A 25234-nucleotide genomic window follows, 5' to 3' on the forward strand; every position below is an offset into this window, starting at 1 on the left:
TTCGCGGGGAACTTCGGGGCTTCCAGTTGCAAAAGGCCAAACATGACTGGCACTCGAGATGCGAATCTTGTGGGTTGGTTTCCCTGTTTTCGGGGATTGCACTGGCATTCCTTGCGCCGCTAATGACAATCGCATATCGCAAATAGCAAATGTCTTGTGGACCCCAGTTCCTCAGTTCCCCACTCTCCCCGCCGGCATTCCTGTCATCACTCCTCCAATATTTGCCCTGAATGAGACACTAAAGTGAATTATTAGTTGTGCAAATAATTGCACAGTTGGCTTTGCACAATGTCTCTCCCTCGACGAGGATTCTGCCGACAGCTTGTGACAATATTTGGTCAGCGTAATGGCAGGAGAAATGGTCGGGCGCAGGGCTGGGATTTGCTGGGTTCCTAGGAAGCCCTATGATCAGATGATCAGCATAAAACTAAACAAACTTCCCCATGTGTACTGTTGTGGCCGTATGACACTGGCTTTAATATGTGGATTTATTTTTAAGTCATGGTAACCTAAAAAATAACAGTGTATCAATTTAGATACAGATGTTCCATAGGTTTTTAGGCCATTTTTTAAATACATCCACTCAAGTAATCAAAATGTAAGCTGGGTCATTCCACGTAAATTATGCATTTGCCTTTCCTAGCAGTTAAATCAAAATATGCACCACCCCTATAATGGCACTCGATTAGTGCCCCTCTTCAAATTGGTGACCCCAATCCTGCAGTCCCCATAAAGTGCTGCTACATTGTACTTGTCATCGTCATCGTCACCGTCATCGGAGCTCTAACAAAAAAGAGGGGCGACGCCTATTAAACGGAGAAAACAAAATGTTGTGTTTCAACGTCATCACACTGTGAGATGATGATGATGGTGTGATGATGTTTATAGGATGATGATGATGAGGTCGGCACATTCCGAAGCCGTGACCAGTTCCCTTTTCAATCCCCTTTTTAGCCCCCGATGACGTTGCAGTCAGCATGCGATTTTTCCATGGGGCCAGGCTAACCAGCAGTCCATCTGTCTATGAAAGCGAGGCATCTATTTGCATTTACTTCCCTTTTGCAGCCTATGCCCCCTGCTTTTGCACTCTTTTTCCATTTTTCAACTCAGCGGGCGGTGGTCCAGTTGCAGACATTCATTTTGGTTTATAGGTAAAGCCTGCCCCACCAGCCCAAACCCCAAACCCATAACCCCAAACCCCAGGCCAACAAGCCCCTCCGATATCCACACCCAACTGAGCCGGAAAGCAATTTAGTTTAGGGGGATGCCATGCCTTTTATAAATGCATTTCACACTCTATTTTGCACTCACCATTTAAATTGTGGACATTGGATATATGGCCCAGGCTCCCGTTTAACTGCAAAAAAGAAGGAGGCACGGGTTAAGTGTTGGTTGGACAGGCAAAGAGAAATATACGGTGGAGTTATGGATATTGATTTGCCTATAAGTGGGTGTGATACCGTTTCTTCAGGCCATCAAATATTTGATGAGTTCGGTATGGTATAGTTCATGAGCTCTATGGCGAGGTATGGAAAGCACTTTTCAGCACAGCAACTTGAAAGGAGATCATTCACATTTCGTCTGCAAGATCTACAACTTGAAACCCGCTTTCCTCCACTCTGCTTACATTTTAAAATAGTTGACCTTCCTGGTGCCCATTTTGCATGCTCATCACGTCGTTGTTATTTTTCTTTTTACTACTAACTAAAAACAGGTGCCAAAAAGCGTCAGTGGTGCCAAGAATGCGAATGAGCATCTCCCCTGCCGAAGAATAAAACTCCAACTCATTATTTTACATTTGTTGTTTCCTTCTTTTTTGGTTCATGACCCAGAAACGGAGAACGATCTTTTTCCTGGACAATGTATAAGTATCTTGGTCGCGGTTCCGTCGCTCGTGAAACGTGGAAACGTGAAATGTACGTGCGGTCATCTGTCATGATTCTCAGTCAGTCACTTGGCCTACAAAATCGGGGGCTATAGGTATTTGGGGTGAGGAGGGGGCTGCCAGGGGGGCAGACTGCGGTTTGTTTTGTGGTCTACAGGCCAACTCAACTCCACTCAACTCAACTCCAAAACCAAGTCCATTGTCTATGTGCGTGCGCTTTGCTTAAATGTCAATTATTTCACGCTTATTAGATTTTTGATGGCCTTCATCACGAGACGACGACTGGATGGTGATGATGATGATGATGATGATGCGAGAAAGCAGCCGAAAAAAAGGAGAGTCGCAGCGAAAGAGCCGCAGCTCTATATATGTATTAGATACTCCACATACAACTGCCGACGTAAAAATAAAAGTAATGCGTCGCTCTTTTTTATGGTCTTATAATGCGACCTTAACGCGCGTGTGTGACAAAGATCTGGCATCAAAAAGAGAGAGATGGATCCGAGTCCGAGTGAAAGAGACAGCGCAGAGTGGACGGAAAGAGACAGCCTTTGATTTGAGGGACAGTGACAGTTTTCTTCGACCGTCTAGACCCAGAGAATACGACCAGACTCTTTCAGTCGGATCAAGTGGGTCAGTTAATCGTCTGCCACAAATATCGGATCATCCCATAAAGAAGAGCACCAACCATCTTCAGTCAAGATCAAGATTAATATTCAGTGGAGATCGAATGATGAAACTTTATTTGACGGCTTGGTATGTTTATCCTCATTTATATTCAAACACCCAAAGACCCAAAAAGAATCAATAAATATTCATCAAGATCGTGAAAATTCTCACCCATTTACCCATAAAAAATTAAGAGCTTTAAAACGTTAACCTTTTTTTTATTCCACTATCAAGAAAGGCAACTTATTTTCACGAGCATAATGGAAAACGTGGGAAATACTTTGAGACGAAAGTCAAACGTTCTTTTTGTGTATGATAAAGATGCCAATAAAATCAATCTCTGATTGGGTTATAAAAGCTCGAAAATCAACCAAGTATTAAAGGTTTACACATCTTCCCCGGAACCCTTGAGGATCATTTCCCCAATGAGCCATATAGGGATAGTAGCACAAATAGAGATACCTTTCGCTTAATTTGTTTCTGTGGCTCAATTTCCCGCTTTCAAACCATTTTCAAACATTTTTTGCAGATGCAATAAAGAAATTTTCAACAATAAACTAAAACGAGCTCTCTGGACAGCAGCAGGGGCTATATAACTTTGTTCCGCCAACGTAACGACATTTTGTACGACCCCATTTCCAAAGTCGTAATAATTTCATGAAAAACGCAGCGAAGTCGACTGCATTTTGGTTTTCACTCGGGGGCAGGCCAAAAAATAGAGGGGGGTAATGTGCCAGTAAAAGGTATTTTAACGCTGGAATGCCTCCTTTTCCTCCCCCTCCAAATGTCGGAAAATGAGTCGGAGGAGTTTTCCTCTTCGGCTGCTTTGTCATGAAAAATAACTTCGCTTCGTTGAAATGACAGTCACGATTTTGTATTTTTTCGCTCTTTTTCCTTCGTTTTTGTGTGTCTTCTTTTTCCTTCTTTTTTTTGGTAACTCCTCATGGCCACGTTGTCTGGTTTTTTTATGATTTCCACTCCTCACTTCTTGTTCTTTTTTTGGACAGTGTAGCAGACTAAATGAAAGATGATGAATTTATTAAATTCCCCTGTCTCTGTGAAATATGAGTGAAGGTAGGGAAAAATGGGTTGGAAATTACGTTGCCTAGCAACTTTGGACCAAAAATGTCAACGAAGTGACAAGGTAAGCTCTATCGAGTTTTGGTGGAAACAAATGTGGTTTTAACCCATTTCGCTTTATTCCCTTGATTCCGCTTTTTGTTCAATTAATTATTTCCTTGCATTTTCTCATATTTGCGCTTAATCAAATTTTTTCTTTAATTAGGTACTTTTATTAAATTTCATCGCATTCCCTGTTGCAACATATTTACATTTTGCTGCATTTAACCTGCAGTCATTATTTAATTGCATTAAAAAAGTTGAAGCATTGTTTGGACTTGTTTCCATTCACTTTGTTTACTTGAACCTTTAAAATATTTAATTTGAATTCATAAAAAGTATTATTAATTTCTCTTACAATCCGCGGTTTGGTCAATAAATAATTCATATTATTTTTCTTCATGTTAAACTTAAAAGTTATATTTGCATATATACTGTCAACATTCCCATTGTTTTCTGTTCTACTTCCAAAATTCCAAGTTTGCAACGTATTTATGCACTTCTGCATTTAATCTACAATCATTTTATGATTGCATTGTTTTCGTTTCATTAATTTCACTTCCTCCAACTTTTTTTTTTTAGATAACCTATACATTTTTGTTTTATTTCCATATATTCCCGTTCCATTTCCACTGTCTTAGCTAGAAATGTGAAAATTTGTACATGTTTTTATTTTCTTTATTCGTTTTTACCCGCACCAAACAAAGCCAAACATGAATGGGAAACTTTGTTCCGTTTCCGTCCGTATTTCCCCTGTTCCTTGCGCAAATTCTTTTCAAACAATTTTTCTCCCTCGCCCTCGGGAAACTCTTGGTAAACTGCGGTGGCTAATAAAGAATGTAAATGGAGCAAATTGCTTGGCCGAAAGGTAAAATTTCATAAATTTCGTGAAAGGGAAACGAATGGAATGCCCGCGGGGCGGAACAGTGGAAAAGCGCGGAAAAGCACGTGAAGAAAACTCATCGGGCGGAGGAACTTTATTCGAACAAAACTTGGCCAACAATCGTAAAAATTGCGCTGTCATTAATCTGAAGACCCCACCCAATCTACGCTCTAGATTTTTGGGGACCCCAGTTTTCAGTTCCGACACGCCCCCTTTGGCGCCCGCCTATGGTACGGTGTTATAAAAACGTTTAGACCTAATTGTTTGACGTTACTTTTTGTTGCTCCTATTTATTTTTGGTTGGAGTGCCCGATGGGAAAAATACCTTTCAGGTAAGTCCTTTAGAGAACATTACAATTATATTTTTCTATCAGTAACATATGCGGAAATTTTCCTTTCATTTCAAAATCTTCCTAACTATGCTGTTCATTTAAAAATTATTTAGAAGTTGATTTTATTATATCATTTTGATTGATTTATAAATATAAAGTATCCCACAGTATTCCCATCTTCGAGCGTCTTTTCTGTATTTCCTTTTTTCTTGCAGCGTTAAAGGTTATTGCTTTTGTTGAAATTGCTTAGGTGCAACGATTTGTTTCCATTGGTCTGAATAGATTTTTGCTTCATTTTTGGGCCGCTTTTGTGTGGCCATCAGCCCAAAAACGGAATATCGAAATCCTACTTGAAGCCGAAACACTCGAGTCGCCGGCTGCTGCTGCTGTGAAACGATTTTTAATGACTGAAATATTAAAATAAAAGGTGATACCTCTCCGTCATTTGCCCACCTTTTCCCTTTTTCCGCTTCGAATAATTTGAATGCTGTTCGTGCGGCCTTTTGTTTATGGTCAAATATAAATTTTTGCTGCTCCCCTTTTTTTTTTGGTTTTTTTTAAGAGGCGGTCTTATGACACTTTTCATTCGGCCCCTGCGGCGTTTGCTTTTCTTTAATGAAAAATTAAATTAATGAACGCACATTTGTGGGGCTGCTGCCGCTATTTTTGCCTCTCCTTCTTTCAGCCTGTGCAAAGTTCTGGCAGGCAAATTAATTTGGCAATTGCAATAAAACTTTTCGCAGCAGCAGATTTTGGCCATTATTCTCGGCTAAAGAGATCGTTCTTAGCACTACTAGCCGTGTCCTGCTTATAACCAAAGCCATTAAGTAAATTGGTCGAAAGTTTGCTCCTTTTTCGCCTCTCTGGTCGAAAGGCGTTCAAAGGGGGTTCAAGTAGGCGGAAAAGGTGAAGGTAGGTAGGTGGTAACCTAATACCTGACTAATTGGGTGCCAAGATCCGATTTCCCGGATGAGGAACTTTAGGGCGGCCCTTAAGAAGCAGCAGATTGTTGCAATGAGCAATAATTGCACTTTGACACGACCCTCAGCCCCTGGTGGAAGGTCCTCGGCCTGCTAAAAACCCACCCCGGGTACGAAAAGACAATGGACAATGGTCCTGCTGCAGCAGCAGCACCCCTCGTTCTCCACACTAATAAATCCTTGTCACAATATCCCTTTGTTTTGCCATCTTTTTTCACTTGAGCTGCGCAGGGGGAGCATCATCATCCTTTTTGAATTTACAGCGCAATAATTCAAAACACATTCGCTGACTGACAGAGAACGCAGGGACGGACTCAAAGGGGCGGAAGGGGATGGCTAGCGAGATGATTAAGGTCCTGTCGGCACGCAAAATCTGCAGCACCACAAACAACAATATGCCAGATGCCCATTCCTCATCGTCATTATCATCCCATCGGCCGATTCGAGCGCCATATGAGCCCGATTAATCAGAAAAATCGGACTAGGGGAAGTAAACTATTTAATGAGGATCAAGAGGCGCTATGCAGTGGATCTTAATAAATGTTTACTGATGCGATAAATAAAGAATCACTTGAGAAAACTGATATCGAGTTCTTAAAAGGGCTATTTCTAAAATAAAGTATTCTTCGGAGAACTATAACAGAAGTTAGGAGACCTACTTAAAAAAGCCAGGTTCCATGACTATGTTTTGGTTATTAACCATAACCATCACGAAACTTACTCGAACTTGCAACTGAAAATTCCAGTTCAACTGGAAATGAAGCCGTATCGGAGAGGGCGAAGAAGATATCCTGTGAGAAGAAGACCCTCAACGCAGGGCTAATAAATTTTAACAGTTATTTATGGTAACAAACATTGCTGAACAATTCCGAATGGAGTGAGGGCAACGAGGGGCGATGGTAGTTAGAAACTTAACAATATAAACGCCACATTTCAGTTGACTTGACTTCAGACGAGGGGATTTGGCTTTGGACTGGGGATTGGGGATGCAACTGAATCCCGCTCAGTTGCACTCGGTGCAAAAGTGCCACTCTATCTCCTAAACATTCCCCCTTTCATTCCAAAGAACGAGCACTTTTGGGATACTTGAACTTTTTGTGTTCCTCCTCTGATTTCCCCTCATTTTCTCCACCTCCAGTGCTTGTGTTGTATCTTTAAGTGCTCAAAAAAGGAGATGTATTTATATATAAAGATATATATAAATATACGGCACTGTGAGTACTTATGCCATTCTGTGAAGCTTGTGTGCTTAATTCCATTTTCATTTTCATTTGCAGACAACACAGGACAACAGGAAGCAGCGGCAGCGAGGATGTTTTGTTTGAGTTCTCAAAGGCAGGCGGCTCCAGTGGCACACATTACATTCCTACGATCCCCAGCCATTTGCACTTTTCCGCTTTTCCACCGAGTTGCCCCGGGAAATGGGTCAAAGAAATTTAATTGGCAAGAAAATAGGATGCTGCGGTGCATTACAGAGTGAGTGTACTGTGATCACAGACTTCAGGGCGAATCAGCTTTTTCAACGGAATAAATCTGCTGAATCAAAATTGGGAGTGCATTATTTCGAAAAGCGTGGGAAAGAAAATTTCCTCTTTGCCACAAACTTGTGATTTACAAAGACTGCATCCAGAATTAAATTAGCTTGCACAATCGTGTTTCTATAGGTCAAGTTCTGGGATTGGTATTTCTAAAGATAAATATTCTATCTTGATAAATGTTCTTAAAGCGGTGAAAGCAAATCCGCAGCCGAAAACAGGGATTACAATTAATTTCGTGTATTTTCCAACCACTTCGGGCCCAGCCGTGAATCATTTTCCAGATTTAAAGTGCTCCCACTCTTGGGGTCGAAGTTCTGTCCTCTCTCTAGCAGCATTATTATTTCCCTGCCCTCGTAAATCACAGCGAGGTGTGAAATTAAAAATAGTTTCTTCTGACATCTAAATGCGATTGTCACTCATCTCGCCCCTTAAACTCCCCGACTTTTCGCAGGCGTGGGCGCCATCGAAAATGAATTTATGACATGTACACTACACATCATTCAATTGGGACTCGGATTCGGATTCGGATCCACATTCCTATGCGTTCTCGAGGCATTCCTTAAGCGGGGTGGGGTGCCCAGATGTGGGAGTAGTCGAATTACTGCATGGTTCATTAATTTAAATGGGGTGTTTCCAGGTCTATAGATATTTAAATTAATATTTTTATTAGTTACTTTATCAGAATAAAATATCAAATTGATATTTTTTGTGGGCTCCACTCGAAGCTCTCTACAACAAGCACACCTGGAGGCTGGGTATCTGTGTATCCATCAGATATGTGAGTCATAAGTGCTGCCACTTCCGCTTGCGAGGGTTCAAGAAACTCAGAAAAACTCGCCTGAGATTTGTGAGTTGATTTGAGGTTGATGCCTGGGGCGGGGGCATTGAAAGCGCTTAAGTTTTTATCTCCATCTTTCAGCCCCGCACTTGGGATCTCGGATTTGTACTTTGCCTCCGCTCGGGGTCGCAGCGATCGCTCTTTGAACTCGGATTACGGATTCTGGCCGGTTCCATGATCTATTCTTGGGAGTTTCTCTAGTCTTCTTTGCGAGTTTTCATTATCCAAATCTATATCGTCACTTATTATTTGCTTATCCAAAAAAAAAGAAGTTGTCTTCCATTTTTAATTGCATCAAGGTGTCCTCTTACATTTCGTATTAATAAACTCTTGTATTTTTTGACCTAGCTTTCAACAACGGTATTCGGCTGTTTTTCGGGTTTGAACATTCTGTATAACACCTAACTTCTCTTGAAAATATTCTCCATATTTTTCTACTTACAAATAATTTCCCAACTTGTACAATGACTTTGGGTTTCGTTCCCGACCTTATATAGACATCGCTTGGCTGGTCCAACTTCACGTTCTCGCATGATGTCAGCTGCTACGACCTCCTTCGGCTTTACTACTCCCCCCGCTTATTCATCGATCATCCATCTATTCATCGAGGCGGCTGCAAAAACTATTTACATCAAACGAATCGAGGGAATTAAAATTAAAATTGTGAACAGCAGCAGCTCCCCTCGTTCCCCCCAACATTCGATAATTGACTTGGGCTTAACGCAATTAACAATGGCAGGGAAAAAATCAACGTTGAAAAAAGCTGACAAAATATATACGAAAATAATGAATAATCTCCGGCAGAAAACTTGGACTGCGTGGGGAGTTGGACGTCGGATTGTTGGATTCAATAACCGACACGGCCATAAATATAAACATGAATATAAATAGCCGGCACAAATAAATATGAGTAATCAGTGCTCTCCGCTCGATGCGATGGTAATCCTCCGAAGGTTCACTCTGGCGGAAAGCGCTCAAACTAACCATGAAAATTATCAAATAATCGGCCAGTCCGCCCACTTCCGGGTGGCTATGTTCGTAATTTTTGGCCAGAAGTGCGGCTCATCATCGTTATCTTTAAATTTGTATATACGATCGCTCCGATCGCGATCGGTCAGACTGGTCGCCCAGTGGATATGGCCGCAGGCTGGCATAATCACCGAACATATTTCGCGGATGAGCGACCTCCAGAAATTATGCACAGTAATTAGACATAGCTTTTAAAAATCAGCATTTAGACTAGGTTTTACCCTTTACAATTGGTATTATCATTTATTATAACTACGTTAATCCTCATGAAAATGTGACACTATAAAGCCTATAGAATTCAATTGAAACCCGTATACCGTATGAATCATACATATATAAAGGTTTATTAATGAGCTGAATGATGAGCACCTGCTGAGATCGTGACTTGGCCAACTTCAAAACTTAAAACAATTCTGGCATTGTTTCTTTCAATTTGACGTTGACAAGGCAAGTTTGTACATAATATAAAATCTAAGCACTCTTCCGAATTCCGGGTGTGATCGCCAGATTGTAGTATCCAAATTTTCCGTGTCCCTGCGCCTCCACCACGTCCTCGTCCCCTCCATTCTAGTCCACCCTCATCCACCACCAAAATTTCGCAGTCCCAAAGTCAAGATGTCCGCCATCCTGCTGTACGGAATTTGCCTGGGTCTATCCATTCTGCTGCTGCTCGTGGGCGCTGCCTTGGGACCTCTGAAGCGGCTAGTCCTGACCAGGTAAGATCTGCATAAATTGGAAGGATCGAGGGCTTTTTCGGAGCTTCGTCCGCCCGCAGGAGAGGTCACAACCAGTTGTCATTGGTGCCGGCGCCTCAGAGTGGCGGACAGAGAGAGCCCTACGATCCCTTGGAGCAGTCTTCGTGGCACAAATCAATCCGGGAGCACATTCGCCACTTGGCCCGCTTCGTCCATGTGCCACCGGATCTGGAGGAAGCCGGGATGCCCGAGGAGCTCCACCGCCACATGCAGGTTCTGGCCATGCTGCAGGATCTATTCAGGACGGGACATTTGCAAAGGACCTCCGTCTCCGTTTCCGCCTCCGCGCCGGATCTTGATCTTAGCCGGAATCGCTGAGAGGGAAAAATAGGAATAGTGGGAGAACAAAAAGCAGCTGCCATTTCGGGTTCCATTCTAGTCCATGATCCCCAAATAAATTCGATGCTTAAACATCATCTTCTAGCTTTCTTTGGATTTGTCTCCCTATAGATTTGTAATTGCTAGGACTGCTTGATTTCCCCACGAACTACCATAAGTTTCGAAAGGAAAGTGGGAATAGGGGGACCCAGTTTCTTGTGTATATTACAAGGATATCGCATGACAAGCCGTCATTAAGTGCGTGGGACACTTCGAACCAAAGGATTTTATTTTATTTAGCCAACGAAACTACAAATACCCTTAGATAATTTCTAGGATTATAATAATAAATGATGATTGGAGTGTGTATTATGATGTTCGCTCATTAATATGATTTGATTACGCTTCAATCCAAAACCTGGCTAAACTCACCGGATAACATAATCCAAACGACACATGCTGCACAAAACAACCCAAACCAACGGACCACAAAAGGTATTAGGGGGCACTCCGGGAAACCGGGAAGTCCCCACGCCGTTCAAGGACCAAGGACTCGCTAGGGAGCTGCTCAAGGAGCCGAGTCGCAAGGAGGAAACAGGAGGATTGACATGTAACTGTTTGTCACACAAAATTAGCGTTGGGCGTCGAGTGCCGAGTGTCGGCAACATCATTTATCAATGTATCAATTGTAAGGCGACAGGCGACAATAAAAACAAAGCCACTCCAGTTGGCAAATAGGGGAAAAGGGATGGGATGCGATGTGTTGAGGGTTGGGTTGGGAAAGGGCAAAGGGAAATTGGGAAAAGCCGGGGAAAACAGAAGGCGAGCTGATAGCTGATAGCTAATAGGGAAAAAGTCTGTCAAGACGAGGGTTGACAATTGGCAATTGGAATCGGAATCGGAGACATGTTCCATGTTGACGTGGAATTTTTCAGATTTTTCGCAGCGCGTGAGTGAGGATAATTAGCTGGGGATTTGACGGAGGGTTGATCTGAACCAATACTTGAAAGTTATGTGATTTATAAATACATTACTTGGAAATAAGGAGATACATTTTTACTTTAATATTATAGGGTTTGAGCCTTTTTGTTATATAATGTGAAATATATTTAAGAATAGCTGGTTGTATAACCAGATGGGGCATATATTTTGTGTGGTCATAAAATTGATACTTAAAATATGCCAAAATTACTTGAAAATATGCACATTTGCTGTAAAAAAATTGGTCCTTGGAAATAGCAATTCCATGGCAGATTTTCCCTCCATTTCGTCCGCTTACACACAAATTTATATTGCAAGTGCAGCAAAATGCCCACAATTCATTGGCAGAGCCCCATAAATCTGTCATAACCGGAGCGACCAAAGTCAAGTGATCACTCTGTCAGTTCTACCCGCTCTAAGGCCATCTCACCCACCTCATTGAACTGACATTTCAATGACATTTTATCACACTTAACTTTAGGTTTCAGCTTTTTCGTTTCTTGCTTTCAGTTTTACTGGACGCACACGTGGTGCTCTGCATACTTGAAGAGCTCTTTCTGTCGAGGGGTCACTATACACACCATCCTCCGTATAACCATCGTTATTATTATCTTCGCACAGTCAACATTATTATTATCTTCACCCACATTGAAATGCAGTTTAGTTTCGTTCCACGTTTTTCGACACGCTCAAAGTTTATTAAACGATGCCCTTGGCTCATTGACTGAATGACTGACTGACTGACTGACTGACTGACTGACTGAATGCCTGAATGAGTGAACGAGTGGATTTCAATGTTTGGTTTTCAATTTGGCTTCGATCAAGCAGGGCTGTGAGTAAATATTTATCCAGCGTTTGGCAATCGAAGGTCGTTTCTTGGCCCTGGTTTAAATGGACTTACCTCGCGGTTGAACTCCACAATTTGTCGCGTTTTGTGCATACATTATAATTACTATATGCAGCCAAATATTCCATGGTTTTCCAAAATAATTTTTGGCATTTTGCACAAAATGTATATTTAATAAGCCGGCACGGATTATTTGATATATAAATATTTGTATTGTCTAAAGTTGTTTTTATATAATGATGGTTGGAATGTTGATGTTTTTGCAGAAATTAATCAATTTGTCAGTTCAACTTTAGATATTATATCATTTGGCAAGACTCGTTGAGTTGTGTAAAATCGTATACCTATACTAACGAAAAAACTATCAGTTCCACTTATCGATAGACAACCGATCGATTAAAATAACAACATAATTAAACAACAAATATCTTGTAGTCTTCGAAGGACCAAGGTAAACATTTCTAACAATACAAACAATCTTAATTGCTGGAACTTTAACCACATCTTTAATTGAGTTTCCTCCCATAAACCTTGTTTATCAATTCCACTTTTCACTTATCGATAGACAATCGATCGATAAAACAATTGTTTCGCCTCAAAATTTCAACACTCATCGATGGCGACACCCGTTAAACGAGGCTAAACAAAAACGAAACAAATCTCGTAAAACTCCACTTGACACTTGTCTCCATCGAGTGTCGTTCTTTCTCCCTCGCCCCTTCCATCCTGTCTTTCTATTCCCATCGTGCCCTCTCTCTGTAGCTCCCTTTCAGAGGTCTCGGTCCCATTCTCATTCCCATTTCTATTCCCATGGTGCGTTTGACGTTTGCTACTGACATGTCAGCAAAATTTTAACTGGCAATTTGCAGTAGAACTCGCGAGCTCCTGTGCTGGTGGTACCCACCAAGTTTTCATCGGATTTCCCCTTCGGTTTTTCGCATTTTCCAGCCCCATTCTCGCACGTAGGGAAGTCCAGACAGGACGGGCAGGGGGTGGCATAGAAAACGGAGGGGGCACCGACAGGCAGACAGTTGGACTCGTCTCCTTGCCCCTCGACACTCTCTGTCTCCATCTTTTCCTGCCTGCAACAAACACGACACAATATGTTGCTACGTCTGGATGTCTGGGTGTCTGGGCCCTGCCTATACGAGTACATAGCCCTTCTATAGCCCCCACTTGAGTTTTGTCAGCTTTTGTTCATGGGGTGCGACTGTTGTTCCACCCACACCTCCAACACTCCACCGTTGTTCCTCACAGCGAGCTCTTTCGGTAATAGTGTCAAAATAATTTGGGTTGTCATTTGTTGGGCCCTTCTTCTGCTCCCATTGTCGCCCCCAATTTAAAATTCTGCGAAAATGGGAGGGAAGAAGTGGGGTGAAATATATTGAAAGCTTATGTGGGAAAAAGGTATCAAAAGGTCAAGGGGTCAGTTTCATAAAAAAATATTAATACTGCCTTTTATTTCCGACATCCCTGTACGTAGAGTAAAAAAAACAGTAATGGAGCCCAGTTCAAGTCCTAATTTACTTTTACTAGCCATGTGTGTGTATACAAATACACTTTTTGTTGGCACAGCAAATGTTACAAAAATATATTCCTTCTTTAAAAAAAGAACATAAAATTAAAGGATACAAAAAAATATGAAAAGAAAGGTTAATGGTAACTTTAGTTAAATTAAATTTTAATTTAAAATTTTCATAAGATGCATGTTTACTTTCTTGCTTAGTGTCTTGTTTACTTTTAATTAAAATCTCAGCTGCACGTGTATTTTTCTAGATATCTTCCAAAAATTGCCCACTTCTAAGAGCCGAGAATCGTTCTGATTTATGAGATCATCACCACTCGATTGCTGTGCCGCCCTGAGGAGTTGTGCCTTTGTTTGGCTTGAATTTATTTAGCCTTGCGTTCGATAGTTCTTTCATAAATCATTGCTTTTTCCTCGTTCATATGGAACAAAAACAAGCTCTGATTGATGGAGAACTGAACAGGGAGCAGAAACAGGAGCATGAATCGCTTAAGTGTCACTTTCCACCCGCAAAAAAACAAAACACCAGCAAAAAAAAAGCGGTAGGGAAAATCTCTAATCCAGCAGGCTCACTCCCTAAGCGCCAACAAACCCCTCTCATCATCATCATTTTGCCTTTGTTTGTTTGCTAATAGCTTGTTAGCCATTTCAAAAACAATTTTCTTTCTTACACATTCCAGCAACGGCACAATGGCATATAAACAACAACATTAGACAGCAACATGTGTAGCCCATAACTTGCCACTGCCCCGCCCCTTTTTCCCCCGGCCCAGCCCAGACCCACCCACCGCCCCTTTACCATGTCCTTTTCCTGCTCTGTCATATTTCAAGGCAAGGAACAAAAAGGAAAAGCAGAAAAACAGAAAGGCGCCAGGGAGCAGGCAAAAGAATGGATGGAAATAAGCAAGAGAAAAGCGGGGAAAATGGGGAAAAGCGGGACGCACACAGGCACATATCGACAGCTCCTGCCATAAATTTAACAGGTAACAAGCGACACCCCAATCCCCAGAATGAACCAAAGCAAAAACTTCTGCTGACTTGCCCCCAAAAAAGTGCTGGCTGAATGTCACTCATACGCCATGTGCCACCGGCAGGGAAACCCAGGTGAAAAAGATTTTGATCGATCACTTATCTCTTGGCACGATAAGGCAAGGGATAAATTCATTAAGTTATGAGTGGTCATTCAAAAGCGTGAGGCAGAAAAGACAAAAAGAAAAATCGAATCTGTTTCTAAAACTAATTTATTTATAAGGTATGGCAGGGTACGATCTGCTTCTAAAAAGATATATACTTTCCAATGTTACAAATTTAATTTGGAAAATAAATCACTTTATAAAGTTTACTTCTGCTTGGAAAAACTTTGATTTCTGATGTTATACCGTTAAAAACAGTCCTGTTTAAAGGTATACTGTCTACATTTACGCTACCCAACTTTATCTCTGTTGACAAGGTATGATCAGTTTCTTAAATGATACATAATCATATTAAATTTCTAAAATAAATCTTGTTTTAAAGTTTAATTCTTCTTGGAAAATCTCATCTCTCCCGTTTAAAGGTACATGTTATACCTCTACGATCCTCCTCTTTGTCTCCTTTGAGGGACGCACAAGTGAATCGTGAAGTGCTCTCGTTGCCGCTCCAACTTGCCTGGTAAATGATATCCCTGCTCAGCGCTGAACATAATCCGTATCTGCCTAAAATCCCATCCCACTTGCCGGTTCGTTTGCTTTGGCTAACTCCAATTTTTACCAGCTTGTTGCTAATATATCATGACAAACGAAGGGTTGTTCGTTCCCCCTTGCTCCTCCTTCGGGCTTTTTTATTATTTTTTAACTTTACGTTGTTGTTGTGGCTGGAAAAGCCAGGCTGTTACATTCCCCCTCGTTTTGTTTTCAGCACAAACTTTGTCGCAAGTTTGCCTGTGCCTGTGTCGCCTTTTGTTTCGCCTTTTTCAACCCTTTTTCCCTTTTACAGAACACATCCGGTGCTGAAATGCTGAAATACTGGAATACTTCCCCCCACATGTGTTAATGGCAAATTAAAATTCACTTAACAACATTCCACTTTAGTTTCTAATTTGGAATTTCATTCCGAGACTGCACTTCCCATTTGGCTGGCTGGCCCTCGTTTTTTATTCAACTGCCAAAAATCCTCGTTAAGAATTTATGAGCCGAGCCACAAAAGCCGCAGACACCGCTCATGCAATTTGCATCCTGTGGGTGCTCCACCCAGAAATGGGTTCATGGAGGGGTTATACGGGGTTTCAGGGGGGTTAAAGGGGGCTTACAGAGCGGGTTGTCAATAATAAATAAGCAATGCGGTAGGCAAAAAGCTTAAAGCACGAAAACGAACTCTAGAATACTCTGAAGGTGTGCATGTGATAAGTAATGCAGTAAACAATTTTCTTTTGTAGCACATGAATACGTAATGTAATGCGTTCAATTCGATGTTTTCTGTTTTTATCGTATCTGAACAGGAAATAAGATTGAAATATTAATTTGTAAAACATTTTAGTTTGTCAAGTTCACTCAGGACTGTCCCTACTGTACTAGCCCGAAATCCCATTATTTCCCAACCTGTGTGAAAACCGACTTACCCATTTTTTTCACTCATCAAAAGGGTATGCAAAGTAATGCAAAAAATTCCCACAGTCCGTGTCTGGCTCTTAATATTTCCTTGTCCTCTGGGGCCGTCTTAAAAGCTTCTGTTCTGTTCGGTTCTGTTCAGCTGAGTTCCGCAGCCACTCCGGGCTCTTTCTTTCACCACCTTACCTCCGTGCAGGGAAAACGAAAACCCCTTTGGCCAGGAGAAGGAGTCTTGCTCAATTGAAATCAATTAAAAATCAATCAACTCAAATGTAGTGAAAAACAATTTTTAATTGAAAAGCAGGAGATGAAAGTGCGGAGAGGTGAAGAGCACCGGAATCCGGGTTCCTGGATCCTGCATCCTGAATCCTGAATTCCGGACTGGACCTGGCGGCACCTGAGTGCTGAGTGCTCAATCCCGAAGTTCAAGTGGCTTCCACTTCCACTTGCAAAGAGAATAAGGACACGCCACGCCACACACACACCACACACACATGGACTTGGAATTGGAGAGCTGGGGAGCAAAGTGCATGAATATTTTATGAAGATAAATAAGGATAAAAACTTCAAACGACCACGAAAAGTGGTCGCTGCTTGAAAATGGACCAGCAGTGGGTTGAAAAGTGGGCCGAGTGCGGACCACTGGGCGTATGAGCAATGGGATTTGGCATTTGCATTGCCAACCAATTGAAACAGAAATCAAAGAGTCGGCCGCCGCAGCACTTTGATTGCCAATGCGCAAAACTTTTTACCATATGCTGAAAAATAGTGGTTAAAAGCGGGTGCCACAGTGGGTGGCTTTCTTATTTGGAGCATGGACAACCGCTAATGTTGTCTGCGGCCAAGTTGAAGCAGGAATAAGTTTGCGATACCCTTTTGTGGGAGGTTTTAGGGGTATGTATCTTTCAAATGCCTTTTTGGGTTAGAAATCGAATCAAAGACAAATGAAATTCTTTTCGGGTACCATTATGACATATATGAATATTTGTTACCACCTAGTAGATCTATTTTTATTTGATCTATACTATTGCAGAATACAATTTCCTCTGACATCAATACAAGAGGTATTAAGTAGTCGACACCCTCTGATCGCGACTCCCTTTAATGAACTTTGGACATCGCCTGCTCTATGAGCCAAATGCTCCAAACAAACAAACAACAAACAAACTGCAAACGGAAAAAAGCCAAACTCATTTCAAAGCTATTAGGCGAAGTAGGAAAAATTTCTCACAAATACTACACAAAAGCGGGGAAAGAACTATCAGAAGAAGCCGAACATGGATTATACGTTGAGAACTGAAATTAGGAGCAGAAACTAAAAGCGATGCCAGTCTAACCCAATTAAGTGGAGCTTTGGGTTCTACCTTTTAAAGCTCTATGTAATCTTCAATCTGTCATTTTTTCAACAGTTTGCAATAATAAAATTCTACTTGTATGTACTACTTTTATCCTTGGGTTTCTCACTGATGCTTTAAAGTTAATCGATTACCGATAGCTGCCTTCCTATCACGATATCATCTCTATCGCTGCATTGATTCCTTTTTGGCAGGCCTTCTGAAAACATTCCCTTTGTGGTTTTCTCCCCCTCCCCTGTTACATTTACTGGAAAAGGCGTTAATGTGATGGAAGCTACGCCCCCTTTTTGTTTGACCCAACGGCCGACAGGGGGAGCCACTCAATGTAATGAAGGTCATTACAAATGTACTTTGAGTCGTGCAAAAAGTGCGTAACTGGGGCCAAGAACAAACCGTGAGTGGCAACTCTCTCTTTCTAACGCATTTTCCGAACCCCCAATCCCCGAATTTTTCCTGCCCCCCTTCCATTTTCCGATTTTGTAGGCAGCTTTGGGTCATTAGGTGACGCCTGTCCATGAGCACAAAACGTAATTAGTCGACTACGACGACGATGACAGCGAAACAGAAACATGTAAAGTGGAGCGCTCCACTGACCCAACGAACGATCCATGGCCCACTTTTTGGCCCCACGTTTCTTGGCCATTGATGAGAGCCAAAGTCTTGGCAAAAAGTTGGTAATTAGGATGTTTGTGCTGATGACAGACGGCCAAGTTGAAAGGGATGAGAATGGGAGTTGTACTAGAACAGGATCTCATTTCCCAGTTCCCATTTCCCAACGGGTTTAGGGATCACGGTGGCATTTTAAAATTAAGTTGACATCTTAAGTTGAACTTGTTTAATTAGATTTTATCATTATAATCAAGTCAAGAGTGGCAAACCCGAGACGACGACCCCCTTTGTTGGGCCTTTTGCCCGGTGTCCTTGAACTCAAACTTGAGCTTCTCCTTGCCATTTCTCGAAAGGCGAAAGGTGAAAAGGCGGCGAGCATCCTCTCTGCCTAATTAGAATTTGCATTCGCGTTGCGTTGCAAATGGTAAACAGAATCCCCTTGAAGTAGGCAAAAGTCTTTTAAGCACTCTGGATATTCCTTCGTCGGGTAATTTGATTTGATGGCACAACGATGATGCCCATCTCCACGGGCATTCCTCAATGGGATCTACTTTATCTCCATTGCTACGCCTTCAGAGCCAATCAATTCCTGAATGCAACAATGTGAGTTAAGCGCATTTCGAAGCTTGAAGTTGCACATTTGCAACAGTAAATCGCATTGATTGTGTGGCTGTGCCTGCCCCCGTTCCCTTTTGGGCATCAAAGTGTTAACAATGAAATCGAAGCTGAGTTCTGGCAGAAAAGCGTTCCTTTGCTCCAACTTTGGGGCAAAGTATGAATGAGAAAACGGGGAATAAGGGGTTTCCCCTCAATGCGAAAATGTGGCAGATGCCAGGGGAAAACTCGAGAAGGGACTGCCAAACGGAATCCTTTTCCAATGCCGCTGATGGAATGACATATTTCGCTCACACAAAGACCTTGCTGCACATTGTGCGTTTGGGGGTGTTAAATAAATAATTTCGAATGAATAAATCAGCAAGGATTTGACCCAAACACACTCAGCATTACAAAGAGTTTCTAATTTCACAGTTTACAAGAAATCAAAATGCAATTTCACTTATTCGGCAAACTGCAATTCTAATACCATAACGCTCTCTTTGAAATAAAGTAAAGTAACAGCATTTAAACAATTTTTCTCCCTGTGTAGACCCACTCCTCAGCATCCTGATGCGCTTCAATTACTTAAGCAGTCAATGCCACACAGCAGCAACAGCAACATCGCAGCAGCAACATCGCAGCAGCAACATCGCACCAGCAACAGCAACAGGGAACATTGAACGCTGAAGTGGCGACGTCGACAGAAAGCGACTTGTGTACTTATTTTTAAACGTATTAAGGAAGCGGCGTGCTAAGGAGTCGCCAGCAACAAACACATTGAATGGCAACAACGGGGAATGAAGAGTTGCAGTTGCAGTTGCAATTGCATTCGCATTGAATTAATGATGCACGTGCAACGCAAAAAGGGGGAAAACAGGGTTGGGAATGTCTGATATCGACATTCAGTTGACTGCACTGTCTGCCTGCGTTTTTTCTTTGCTGTTGTGCGGTTTTCTTTGAGTTCCAGGCGATTTAAAAATAAAACCATAAGAGAATGTTTTGCTAACTATTTAAAAGTATCTATTAGTACACTTTAATTGAATTATTCAGAAACATAGTCAGTACAAATGTATCATATTTATTAAAGCGAAATTCATTTGTATAATATTTTACGCCCAACCACAGTTTGTTTTAAAAACCTTTGTTTTTTGTAGTTTTACCAGAAGTTGGCCTTCCTACAATATGAAAATAGTGCAAGATCTCTTGCAAAAGGACATTACCACAGCCTTTTTAACTCTTTGAGGGCCATAAATTATGCAAAATTCTTCCATTTTTTGCGGCAGCTACGCGAAAAGTGTCAAAGCTTAAAATTCCTCTCAGCAATGAGCGGTTTAGGAAGGGGATTCACCCCAACCCGGGTGACATAACACTTTTGCAGTTCAAGTTTGGTTTTCCCGCACTTCGCTTTACTTTTTGACAGCCATAAATTTTCGTCCGGCATGAATTCGACAGCAAACCAAAGTGGAAGGACAAAAATTTCCCCATTCTCAGTCCAACTGAAAATGTTGGGAATCTGTTTTAGCGGAATGAAAACTTCCCGAGGACTTGCACTTGCAGTCGCAGTCGCAACTTTTCGGTGGAGTCCGATCTTTTTGGGAACCCCCTCCGCCCGCCACCTGTTTGCTTTATCCCGTTATGTGTAGTCAAAACAAACAAAAAGTTTCCACTTGAAATTCCCCTGTTTCAAGTTCCCTCACCCTTTATCCAATTTTCATGGATTTCCCTTTTATTTGAGGAAAGTGGCAGGAAAAACAAAATATTATTATTCAAGTTGTTATTCCAGTTGCTGACATTTGAGAATTGGGCCAAAAAATAAAGTAAAAGAATGTAACCCCTTTTACAGATTATTAAATTCAATAACATAACATATTTCAATAATTAAGATTGAATGGTAAGTATTAATTATTAGCATCGATAATTGGTGCATCCATCAAATATTGATTAAATAGAATACAATACATTTGTAGAGTAGTAGAGTTTTGCTTGGTAAAAGTTGTTTACCTTTAGTATTGCAAATCCATCAATTAACTGGCTTTTCCTGAAGTCTTTTTTTTCAGCCCGCACAGTTATCGATTTGTGGAGAACAAGCAGGCACAAGGATATGGGGGGAAAATTGGAAAAACAGTCTTCGCATTGAAATCAAAGCCACAAAACCCATCAAGACAATTTTTAATGACGCCACGAACAGACGGAACAATATCCCCTTTATCATTTAGCCCAGAGCCCCCTCCTTCCCCGCGAAAAACTCCACCCCCCGTTGTCTGCACATTTTCCTCCCCCGCAGCCCCTTGATATTCCAAATCCCACTGCTCCTTTAAGCGGGTGTCTGATGAATGACAGCCTGTATACAGTTGAAAACACTCAACATCAATTTTATACTTTGTAAATATAAGATTTGACAAGCAATCGTTTTTACAAAAATATTTTAGTATTGCTTGAAAATGTATTCACTTTTCCACTAACATTAAAAAAATGAATATCCACTTCTAGTAATTTCTGAAAATGATTGTTGAAATATCAAGTATCAATAAAGTTCTTTCTGTGTATTTCTCAGCATTTCCACAACGCAACAAATGCAAATTGTTGTCATTCAGGGATATCCTCTCGATTTGGGAGGGGGAATCCCCCGTTTCAACCAACAAGGACGCATGATTTTTGCGGTGTTTTTGTGTATATTAATGCGGCTGGCAAAGTAGCTTTTAATTAGCATGTTGTCTGCGGCCGCAATTACCCCCCTTTACCATCACGCCCCTGTATTTGTCGCGGCCCGCCTGTTTTTGGGGCTCTTCAATGGCTTTTCCAGGTGGCAGGGAAATAGTTGGAGGCTCGTGAGTCAAGGGTTTCCCCGGCTTCCCCCTCTATAGAGAGGGGAACGGGAAAATAGGGGGCGCTCAAAGAGGCTTAGGCTCCCGCAGAGTGACTGCAAATAAGCCGCGATACACAGAGGGATATGATAATACCTCCGCAGATACTTTGCCATCCTCAAACTTTTGAGGGGATTAGGTGATTCGGTTTCGGGAAGGGCTGGCGGAGGGGTTTTGAATGGGGATTTGCCCACAAAAGCTCTGCGGTTTCGCTACAAATTCCATAATGATTCAATGACGCTTGAGTTCGAAGGCATTAAATGGCAGGCAGGAGTCATGTTACCTCTAATTACATTGCTTTCCAAGAATGCAAAAGATGTAAATCGATGGCATAACTATGAAAACACATTTAAAATGGAACAGAAAGAGCAAAATAATACCCAACGAAGGGATTGCAATCAAATACCGCACAAATATTTAACGAAAACTTTAAAAAAGAACTTCGATAATTTTTCAGTGAGTTCTAGAGTTTTAGTCTGAAGTTCTGTGTGTCCTAGACTTACTTCGGGTAAACCCCTTCTAAAACTCCTTCTTAAACCCCTTCTCCCACTCCCATCCACTTCAATGCCCCAATTCAATTATCACCAAGGATTTTTATGGCTAGTGATCTCGTTCTTGTACAGCAAAGACCAACAGCATCTGTAACTCTGGTTATTACCCACTACCATTTTTCCCGGCTCCTTTTGTTGATTAAAGTTTGAGGTTTCACGCTAATTAGATGGCACGCAGGCGCATGACACAAAACGCCGCTGATGGCGGGAAAAATCTAGAAAAAGGGGAGAAAAGCTGGAAAAAGGGGAAAACAGCCAGTATGTATGTGTGTACAAGGGAGCTGCAATTGCGGCTTTGATTATTAAGCATAGTGTTGAGGTTGCTCGTTTTTCTGTTGTTTTTGTTGACTTGGCCCAGGCCTAAGTAACACGATTTTTCTTCATTATTATTTCTTGGCACGCGATCTGACAAGTAGACGAGTTGGTGTTGGTGCTTCAATCCACTGCGAGAAATGATATTACGATAAATTATGATATATAATATAAATTACCGATTATAATTCTTTTTGAGTATTTATAGTCTGAAGCACTGCTTCAAATTAATATTTAAAACCTTAAGAGCCATCCCTTTCTGACTGACTGAACTTGCGAAACGTCATTTTTTTCAGTGCCCCTTTATAGGCATGGATGTTTTTGTTTTTGCTTTTGCCGGACTTTGAGCTAGTCAAGCAAGCTGTCGCCATCGCCTTCGGATGTCGTGTTATGCGATTTACATCGAGTGTTGTTTTCTGGGGAGAGCTTTCCACTCGACCACCCCCTCCTCACCCCCCACCCGATGTATAACAATGTGTATATATATGCATTTAGAAATTATAGTTGATGGCTTACTTGCAATTAGCGACGTATGTTGCCGCTGCCTCTGCTGCTGATGTGCCTGATATGCCGTCGATTATATTGTCGATTCTCCCCGTAGCGATCTGCAAAGCAAACAAACAAATGGAGAAACAAACATTTATTGCCGGTCGAGCTCAATTATCGTTAATTAATCCATTCATCGTAAAAAGGTCGCTATCAAGTGAACCGATGAATCAGTGTTGCACCACTTACCGGTCACACATGCCTTTACTAACCAGTAGCTGATTTGAAGCTAATGGTTTTCTATAAACTCAACTATAATCATCAGTGAGTCAATCCGCAATAGTTGGGTAAAAAATGTGGTTCATGAATTCATAGCAATGATAAACTTGGAGAGTCGATAAGGGAAGCTAAATAACGTTTTTAAACATGAAAATGGCTAGATAAGACCAGATAAGACTAATGGTACATATTGAGGAAGCTTTAACGGGAGAAAGACAAGTTTTAATATTATATGACTATCGTCCCTGAATAGTAATCAGCAGTTGATTACAATTCTTTAGTTTACATTATCAATTCAATAAGTCATAGATTTTGAAATAGGCGAGTTATACCTATCTTAGCATTTACAGTTACGTTCTTTTTAGCTGATATCAACTAAAAGTGTAGATTTTGGTAATTACCCCAAATAGTCAATGAAAAACACCTGCGCTTGCCGATAAGGCTTCTTTTATAGCTACCTTTAACGATCTAGCAACTTGCGCACTTATCAGGAAGCCGCGCAGCAGATATGGATTAGATAAGGGTCTAGCTAATTTCCTTATCTGCTTTTTTGTGCGGCTCTTGGATTTTTCCACAAGGCTATAGGAACTAGGAACTTACGCAGATAGATCTAGACGAAAATAACCGAAATTAATGTGGGCAAATACAGGTAGTTCATTTTAATAACTCGGCCAGAGATTCCCACGAGTTCACCTCTGATTCGGACTGGTAATCGCTGCTTATTTTTGGGCTAAGACAGACAGCCCTGCAATCTTATCGCCCATTTACGATTACGGGTCTTATCAGGGGTTCTATCTACTCAATCTCTGTTCGTCACGTGAAAGGTGGAAAAATCTGCGAGGCAAAAAGAAAATAAATAAATATGGGAGAGGAGAAAAATCAAAAATCTCGGGCACATACCAAATGCGCGGCCCCAAAAAATATATATATACATATAGACATAAAAAAGTGAGGAGTGGGGAACGGGCAGACACTACATTTTCTGCTCCAAATACGCTTTTCACAATTTTCGCACACACACCAGGGAGAGACTTTTCATTTTACTTTTGCCACACGCGTCGTATGCGCAATGTTTGCATATGTATGTATGAATCCATGTATGTATGAGTTGGCCCAGTCAGTCATTCAGTCAAGTGAGCCACGGGTTTTTGTTTATTATGTTTAAAAAGTGAAAATTGCATTTTGCCATTTTTTTTGTGCTGTGTTTGTTTTCCTTTTTGTGTTTCTAATGCAGCTGAAAATTAATTCAAAATTTCATGGCGCAGTGGGCGATAGAGGGTTAACTATGTGTGCCCTGCAGTTCCAAAATTGAGTTAAGCGCCCAATCATCACGAAGCCGACTGCGACGTCGGCAGAGAAGCCAGCGATGCCGGCAGAGCTGAGCGCAACGGCGGCAAAGCGACGCGCTCTCAGTCGGGTCCGCAAAGAGAACGCACAAAAAAGTAATTTTGGGCTCTCCCTCTCTCGTCAAGTCTCAGACGAAAAAGTGCGCTTGAAGGGAAGGAGGCCCAGCAACTAAAATATATAGACCTTTGTGCACCCTTGCCTTTTGAATAATGCGACATTTTTTCTTAAAGGTTAAAACAACGATTTAAAATAATAGGTTTCTGTTTTAAAATATTTGTATTTCTTAAACAAATTTATATGTTTATTAATATAGATTAATAATATGTAAAGTTTTAAAAATATATTTTTATAAACCGATTTGCATAGTCGAATATGTCTATAAATACCCTGCTTTTATGTGCAAGATGCATAGACCAAACGGGACATGCAAAAAAAACAACAACGGCTTAGCGGGAAATACAAGATTCCCAAAATAACACGTGGCGGAAAAAAAATAGCTGTGAAAAATATTAATTTTTGACGTGAAAAGCAACAAATGGTGCATATAATA

At 41.3% G+C, this 25234-nt stretch overlaps 2 protein-coding genes across 12 annotated transcripts in view; one reads left to right on the forward strand and one right to left on the reverse strand.

The window, feature by feature from the left end:
• Positions 1 to 25234, reverse strand: part of LOC108015157 (uncharacterized) — a 176348-nt gene that overhangs the window by 31975 nt on the left and 119139 nt on the right. For 6 of the 11 annotated variants that reach the window (XM_070997729.1, XM_070997728.1, XM_065868175.2 and 3 more), the window contains one exon: positions 23089 to 23177. The gene's annotated coding sequence lies outside the window, so the exon portion shown is untranslated. Of the gene's footprint in view, positions 1 to 1311; positions 1358 to 23088; positions 23178 to 25234 lie in introns of all 11 variants that reach the window. The other 5 variants (XM_070997727.1, XM_036820622.3, XM_036820620.3 and 2 more) reach the window with 1 other exon arrangement.
• LOC139353431 (uncharacterized) lies at positions 9700 to 10428 on the forward strand. Its single transcript, XM_070997613.1, has 2 exons — positions 9700 to 9989; positions 10049 to 10428. The coding sequence occupies exons 1-2, from the start codon at positions 9889 to 9891 to the stop codon at positions 10344 to 10346; spliced, it is 399 nt and encodes a 132-aa protein (XP_070853714.1). The 5' UTR covers positions 9700 to 9888; the 3' UTR covers positions 10347 to 10428.

Source organism: Drosophila suzukii, chromosome X (assembly GCF_043229965.1).
Source record: "Drosophila suzukii chromosome X, CBGP_Dsuzu_IsoJpt1.0, whole genome shotgun sequence".
NCBI classification, from domain to species: Eukaryota; Metazoa; Arthropoda; class Insecta; order Diptera; family Drosophilidae; genus Drosophila; species Drosophila suzukii.

Excerpts from the sequence above, each read along its gene's own strand:
- LOC139353431 (XM_070997613.1), top strand. The coding sequence starts at position 9,889 with ATGTCCGCCATCCTGCTGTACGGAATTTGCCTGGGTCTATCCATTCTG. Across the intron at positions 9,990-10,048 it reads AAGCGGCTAGTCCTGACCAG|GAGAGGTCACAACCAGTTGT; the intron begins GTAAGATCTGCA and ends GTCCGCCCGCAG.